Source organism: Empidonax traillii, unplaced genomic scaffold, assembly GCF_003031625.1.
Source record: "Empidonax traillii isolate 1590-97213 ecotype Southwest subspecies unplaced genomic scaffold, ASM303162v1 scaffold258:size685985, whole genome shotgun sequence".
NCBI classification, from domain to species: Eukaryota; Metazoa; Chordata; class Aves; order Passeriformes; family Tyrannidae; genus Empidonax; species Empidonax traillii.
The window spans coordinates 298,994-306,727 of NW_020955451.1; the positions used below are offsets into that span (position 1 = coordinate 298,994).

A 7,734-nucleotide genomic window follows, 5' to 3' on the forward strand; every position below is an offset into this window, starting at 1 on the left:
ACATACTCTGCATGTCTGGTGCACCAAAACTGCTTTTAGTTATTCTAGAGTTTTACCGATGGAATCAGGTGGAAGTTACAAAATGTTTCCTTCTAAAGTCAACTAATAATTCTGGAAATGAGATTTACACTCACCTAAGTCCTTACTTACAACGCTAGAAATTCGTTTCATAAAGGGAAATAAACAAATGCAGAAAACAAATACCAAATGGGCAAAATGTACAGATTACTGTTCAAATATTACCAGTACCTTTGGTGCAATTATTTTTTTTTGTTTGTGCTGTGCAAGTTTACTCAAGCCTGACTCTAAAGCAAAACTTTACCAGGAATCTGAAACGTAGAAGCGTTTAAGAATTGGCAAAATGTCACAGCTACGTTACTGTCTCAACAAACTCCTCATGCAAAAGATTTAGTATATTCTACTCCCACAGCAAGTTCCAGGATTTAGCTTTCAAACACATGACAGACTTGGATCACACCCTCAGTTTGAATGGTTAAACAGAATGGAGATCTTCGTACTTTAGTGCAGATAAACAAAATTAACAAACCTACTGCAGAATTAACCACAGCATATTGTACTTCTATACATCACATGACCAGTCAACTGCTAACTCAATCCTATTTCGTAGTTTCAAGTAATATATTGAAATTTGTTCTACTAAATAAATATAGAAGATTGTCAAAAAGCAGCAAGAAATCTTGTAAATATTCAACCAAGCTTAAAAAAAAAAAAAACAAACCAAGAAACAAAAAAAACCAAAGAAACAAGGAAAAGGCTCCATAACACTTTGCAAAAAAAATGGCCTTACACACAAATGCAACACTGTTAGGGAGGGTGCTTCAGAAAGCTTGCAGCTAGAGGCCTACAACAGCGCAAAGAGAGCTAGCCAAGGACTAGGGAACATTTTAAAAATTAAATTAGTTGTACTTTTCAAAAAACCTCTTATTCTTGGCTACGCATATATATAAAACTACCCAGAAGAGAACTAAACAAAGGAACAATACACCTCAACACTGTCAGAAAATGCAGTCTTAGCGAGAATTGCCAAATTCAGGACAAACAGAACCACAGGTGCTCGCACTGGAGAGAAGCGTTTGCTGAATCTCTGGAAGATGAGGTATGTAATGCAAAGAGGCATTTTTATTTTCCTTTTCATTTCACAGTTTTTTGTTTGTTTGTTTTTTTTAGACATTTTGTGCAAGAATTAAGAAATAGAACCAGGAGAGCATTTTCGTGTATTAGAAAGATTCCATCTGGGAGCAGTAAGACCACGTAGTAAACAAACATTATCCAAATCCTCAGCCATGCCAGGGGGATAAACAATGAGCTAAATATTTGGCTGACTGAAATGTCAGCTGTTAAGCCAGATAGTGGTAAGCACTTTCAGCCAGTGATGGCCAGTGCCATGTCAAGTTAACTGGTTTACTTAGGTCAGTTGGAGAAAATAGGGAAGAGTAAGATAACTTAACAGCTCTGCAAAAATTAACAAATTAAACCTGGCAAACTACAGCTGATACAAGTTCTGGGATTCATCTTTTCCCTTTTAAATCCAGTTTTCACTAGTGAAGTGGAGGCTGAACTTTTAACTTATTTACTTCTTAAAAATAAGCTAAATGTTAAATATGTAGAGAAAAGTGTTGTAATACATTGGATCCTTATTCTGTATTTTCTCTAAGAGTATTTAAGCCATGGACACTTATTGTCAATTTTGCTTTAATACACTGGATAATGATGACAGCTCAGTAGTGCAATTTTTCACATTATAGATCAGAATGGAAGAGAAGATATTTGAGGACTTGACTGTGGAGAGAAAAGAAAAACAACTCGTGAAGTTAAGCCACACTTTTCCAAATCACTGGAGCACACGCCAACTCTGCACAGAGCACTGTACTTTAGTGGAGACAGAATGAACACTCCACACAAAAAAGAAAAAAAATAAAAGAGAACCAATATTATTAAGGCCATATTCTGTCACCATTCTGTGCAAGAATACCACTGCAGTAAAAATGTTATGTTAGAAAAGACAATCTGATGACAGGACAGGGCCTGAAGACAGACACACACTCCATGAAAAAGAACAGGCTGTCTTAAAACAGTAGCAGAAGGCTGGCCCATTTCAGACAAACAAGTATTAAAAATGTACTAGCACCATCAACTTTTGGGTTAAAGCCCTTTATGGGATGAAAAAAAAGGTTTTAATCAGTGTTTAAAAAAAAAAAATGTTTTTACAGCACTACATCTACGTGGCAAAAAACAGGTGTGGGATTTTTTTTCCCCCCACTATCATTAAGCTCAATTTTAACAAAAGTCCACAGACAGCAAGTGGTACAACAATATGAACAGGCCTCCATCCGGGGCAAAAATACTCCACAATCCAATTCTGACTGAGCTTTTCTCCCAAATTGTAGTGCACAAACAAATCACGAACATCAAAAACAGTACAAAAAGAACAGATCATTATGACTCAGGATCTACCACTCCTATGTACTTCCAATCTAAAGTAAAAAAAAAAAAAATAAACCAACCCAAAAAGCAACAAAACTTAGTGATATTGCCTCAAATTTTACCCGTATTAAAAAAAAAAAATAGAGAAAAAAAGGAAAAGTCACTTCAACACATCTTGGACATCCTTAGCTATTAATGCTAGATTTTCTTTCACTGTAGTGCATAGTTATCCTGGCTCTTCCACTTAATTTGCTTTTACCACCAAAACACCCTTCTAGTATGACATGATTAAGTGTTTACCAGAAAAAAAATGCTGATAATTGCACTTTGTAACCTCCTTCTCATTTCCCAGGAAGATATCAGTAAATATGAAACTGAACCAGCAATTCCCTCCCCAGACTGCAACCTTTAAAGAGCACCCATCCCCATATACAAAAAACTGTCTGTTTCAGCTTACAATAAATACTGACAGAATTTCTTTGTTTTCTTTTAAGACATGTTTTCTCTAGCATCAAATTACCACTGAAATCACTAAGGCCTGTTACTGAAGGGAAAAAAAAAAAAAAAGGAATTTAAATAACTTTCTGAAGACACTGCGGATACAATTTAGCAACAACACATTCAAAATGCCGGCCTAGATCCCAGAGCTTGTCTGGAGTCTCGTATACTTTCTGCCACTGGTCAGTGACCTCATCGTACTGGTAGAGCGAATTCTTCCTGCTGGTTCTGAAAACGTGCTCTTCGACAGTGACTTGAGTAGCTCTGACAAACAGGTGGAGTTTGTTTTTGAGGAGTACGAGTTTTATGTACGGATTAATGGACTGGTCGCAGGGGAAGTCTTTTTTTCGAGTCCACTTGTTCTGCTCGATGTCGTAGGCCTCCACGGTGAACATGCGCTGATGGTTCCCGCAGGTCCCAGCTATGTAGTAGATGGAGTCGTTGTACACCGTCGCCAAGCCCTGGAGCCGAGGCACAGTCATGGGGGTCAGAAATCCCCAGTAATCCTTCTGAGGGTCGTAGCAGAGAAAAAACTCCCCTGGAAAGAGAGAGGAAAAGTAGAACTTAACTTACGCTTTGTTTCCAGACCAGCAGTTCTGCGGCCATCAAGCTTTCGGGTGTGTTCTTCCACAGACAGAAATGCTTTTCCCATAACAAACACTCCCAGCACCATCACCTGCTTGCTTTCAAGTGCATCACAAAAATATTAACAGCAAGAGTAAAAACTACTTTGAGTTTCTATTCCAGCTGTAGAAAAGGGAATTTGAAGTGTATCAAAACCACAATGTTTTACATATTTCCTAGCTACCCTTTATTACATCTAAACCGTGCTTATTAATTCAGGACAATTAATAAGATTGCAGTCTTGAAATGTCTGAAATACATTTGTTTCACTCTTTAACACCTTCACATGTCATCTACAGACTGGGGAGTCTCAGAATTCAGTGCTCAAAGCTGTTAAAACTGAGCAAATACCTGTGCCTTGTACTGCACACAGATTTTGAAGCTACTCATACGAGGTGGTCGAGTTACACATTTAGGCTGATTTGCTTTAAAGGAGGCCAGGTGAATACCTGCATGAAGGTACTGATTCATCATGAGCTTTGTGATGGTTATAAAACACCTCTGCTGTTCACTGCTCAGAGCAGCACCTACAGACTGTAGATAATAGATGTTCAGCATTCCTTTTTAACCACCTAAAGCACGTGTCTGACCCAAGAGAGACACTGAGAGAACTTGTTAATGTAACAATCATTTAAAGCCTCAACCAACAAGAGTCAAACCTGATACAGAAACAATGGAAGAAAACTTTGTAAATCACACGAAAGCCCTGGAATGCAAAGTCAAGAAATCACGTTGACTTCTTCTGGTAAATAACAAAGACCTTACAGTATTCCCTACCCTGTTTCTTTCCTGTGGTCCAGCTTCGGATGGAAAGTGACACAAAGAGGGAGCTGGTATGGATCCAAGAACCCAACTTCTACAGGTGTTTACAGGGGTGGTAACTGAGACACCTCCTCATTCTCCTCTTTTCTTTCTTTTCACTTCCTGGGCCTCTTACCACAGACCCAAGACCAGTCTCAGCACTTCTCAGAGTAGACTGTATATGGCTCATGCACACACTCAAATACATATTTTATGTGATATCTCCAAAAGTAAAATAAAGGGAAGAATAAATTATTTGATCCATTGCCATAATGATCTTTTTTATTCATTTAAGAATCAATATCTAATATACCAATAAGTCTGATCACTTACCAGAGGGAAGGATGTAAAGGCAGTACTGTAATTACTGACCAAAGGAACAGAGCTAATTAAGAATGACTATTTATCTCTTTCTAATTACTACAATGATTTCAGAAAGCAGAGTAGGGCAGGAAACAAAGACCTACAGCCGTTAATTGACTTTTAAAGTCACCAAAAACACAGACACCAGGAATTTCCACAGCTTTAGCCCAGTAAAATGTAAAGTGCTTTTTCATGGGACAGTATCTTTTCTTCAATATTAGTGCATTTCACCCAGGTAAAGATTTAATACCGGATTTCCACAGAAATATGTTATCCTGTTGACTTTGAACACCAGTAGAATTACCATTTGTGCAGTAACTCAAAACAACTTAGTGACACGTTTCCAGGGCATGAGAACTCAAGCAGCAACCTCCCTCTTCCTTGCCCACTGCTCTCCCTAGTTTTCCCCCTATCCCATTACCCCAGGGGTTTTTCCAAGGTGCTTAAGAGAGCCCAGAGAACACAAACTCCCCATTTCCAACAAAATGCCACAGAGTCAGCCAAACCACCTTACCCTGTAAAACATAGATGTTATCCTTATATTCCACAGCACTATGAAACTCCATTGCCACTGGCATGGGACAGACAGCTGTCCAGCAGTTCTCCCGGCTGTCATAGCACTCCACAGACTTGAGGGAGTTCCTGCCATCTCCTTCATAGACTCTCCCCCCAATGGCATACAGCTTTCCACAGCAGTGAACCAGCTTGCAGCCTATCCTGGCTCGCAGCAAAGGAGCTTTTGGAATCCACCTATTGCCAGAGTGGTCGTACATCCAGAAATCGCTCTCGGCTCTGTGGTCGATGGAGACCTCGCTGCTGCTCGGTCTGTAACCACCCGCAATGTAAATATCGTTATCAGGGGACACGAGAATTCCGACCTCCCTCAAGTCATTTGGTGGCTTGCATAGTTTAAACACTCTCCCTGTGACCGAATCTAAACAAGGCACTGTTTGCTTCTTTCCTGAGTGTTTGTGGGCAGCATCAAAGCATATGATCATTTCAGAAGCGGTCATTCCAAGCCGTTGTGTGTAGCCATTGGCACTGGGTTGTCCCTTTTGTACACAGCTTTTGGCCATCGCCTGTGCAAACATGGGAGGGATTTTCTCTAAAAATGTCTCTTCCAACAGAGGCATACGGATGCATTTGGCAAATATTTCTGGAAGGTGCACTTCTCTCTTATTTTGTTCATGCTCAAACCACCTTATAATGCTGTCATAAACGTGTTCTTCTTTGTCTACATTTAAATCATCACTGTCGAGGATACTTATCAGCTGGTCTTTTCTCAGCTGAAGAAACTCCTGCTCTTTGGTGACACTCAGAAACTTTTTACGAATGTAGTCTTGTGACCTGTCTTTGAGTTCCTGATGACCGTAGTGATCAGCGAAGATGAACACCCCGATGGAGTTCTGTGGGTCCAAGTGACTGATCATGTATTTAGCACACTGGTCTTGAATGGAAGGGATCTGGAAGATACTGGCTGCAGTGAACAAAGCTTGGACGTTGGCCTCTGTCAGCACTACTCTGGAGGTATATGCATAGTTCAACACTAAATGCATTGACTCTGCTTCCACACCAACTATCCGAACTTCCTTCTGGGTGCTCTCGGTAAGGCCGCTCGTGAACATCGATCTGCAGAGGAAGAACATTCAGCAGTTTATCTGGAATCACCTCCTAACTACAGGTATGAAATTAAAATAACACTGTGCAGCTGATCGCAGTGTGCTTGTCCTCACATCAGCCCAAATACATTTACTACAGGTGTTGCATTTAGGTACCCACACAGGACAGTTTAAGATCAGTTCTAGACTGACTGAAACAAAAGCAGTGAGCTGGAACTTCTTGCTTAATTATCTCACTAACCCTTTGTCAAAATTCACTCAGTTTACAAGCAAAGCTCTTGACATACCACCTTGAGTCTTTGCACTCAGCTTTCAACAAGTTGTTTCATCTGCATACTCCAGCATGTTAAAATATGTAACTTTAAAAGAAAATAATTGGAGGCAGTTTTGTTTGTTTTACAGTTGTGTGACATTTTCTCCAATGAGACTTTCCTTTGGCAAACAGACACTGATAATTCACTGACCTTAAGGGAGCAGTAATCTTTACTTGCCAGGTGCACTATATTATCTATAATTACACAGAAGATTAGTACAGGTGCAGGGGGTTTTTAATTTTCTTTTAACAAAAACAAGTTCTAATTCTGTTTTGATCACCACTAGAGCAATGGGCTGCCATACCTGAAATAAGGACTGATTGCAGCAAGAACATTCCTGTGACAGGAGAATGTTTTCCCATGATCCACTTCCACCACAATATCTGTCAGCTGCCCTTCATCATACATGGTCTTCAGCTGTTGCAGGATACTACAGGCATGGAAGGGGTCCATTCCACTGCTGACTGGGTTTGAGGGAGGAATTCCGTTCAGTGTTTGTGAAAACTGACTTGGTTCTACAAAGCAAAATCAAAACTGTTTAACAAAAAACAACCACTGCCAACAACATGAAAAACCCAACCTTGAAAAAAATTCACCACGTGCCAAGAAAACCCTTGCATGACCAAGAATTAGCACAAATTTATTCCACAGTTCCTTGGTGTCAACATCCATCAACAGCAAGTCTAATATTTTCACAGGTAAGTATATAAAGATACCTCAAAGGTATCTATTTACCCTATTTCAAGGGTAAATATATAAAGATACCTCAAATATTATTTTTTTTCCTTTCCACAATGTACATGTCACTCGCTATTAACCTATAAAATTATATCTATTAACGTTAAGGAAAATAATACAAGTACTACATATTTATGATACTTCACTGGGGATAAGGGAAATCGAGTCAAGAATCACAATGCTTATTGACTCATAAAATGAAAAAAACACAGAATGCAGAGGAATAATATCAGTCTCCAACATACCCCACCATTACACAAGTCTGTAGGTAAATATTTAACTTCACACCGAAACAGGAACTGGCTCCTGCCTTACACAAGTGATGGTTTAAG

General features: G+C 39.4%; 1 protein-coding gene across 1 annotated transcript; it reads right to left on the bottom strand.

The window, feature by feature from the left end:
• Positions 1 to 284: 284 nt before the first annotated feature.
• On the bottom strand, positions 285 to 7,348 carry KBTBD8 (kelch repeat and BTB domain containing 8). The gene is made up of 3 exons (XM_027889300.1): positions 6,969 to 7,348; positions 5,246 to 6,360; positions 285 to 3,481 (listed from the first exon to the last, which is right to left on the bottom strand). The coding sequence occupies exons 1-3, from the start codon at positions 7,115 to 7,117 to the stop codon at positions 3,018 to 3,020; spliced, it is 1,728 nt and encodes a 575-aa protein (XP_027745101.1). The 5' UTR covers positions 7,118 to 7,348; the 3' UTR covers positions 285 to 3,017.
• Positions 7,349 to 7,734: the final 386 nt, after the last annotated feature.

Coding starts and splice junctions, on each gene's coding strand:
- KBTBD8 (XM_027889300.1), bottom strand. CDS start 7,117: ATGGACCCCTTCCATGCCTGTAGTATCCTGCAACAGCTGAAGACCATG. Junction 6,361..6,968: donor GCAATCAGTCCTTATTTCAG/GTATGGCAGCCC, acceptor CTTCCTCTGCAG/ATCGATGTTCACGAGCGGCC. Junction 3,482..5,245: donor TAACATCTATGTTTTACAGG/GTAAGGTGGTTT, acceptor CTCTCTTTCCAG/GGGAGTTTTTTCTCTGCTAC.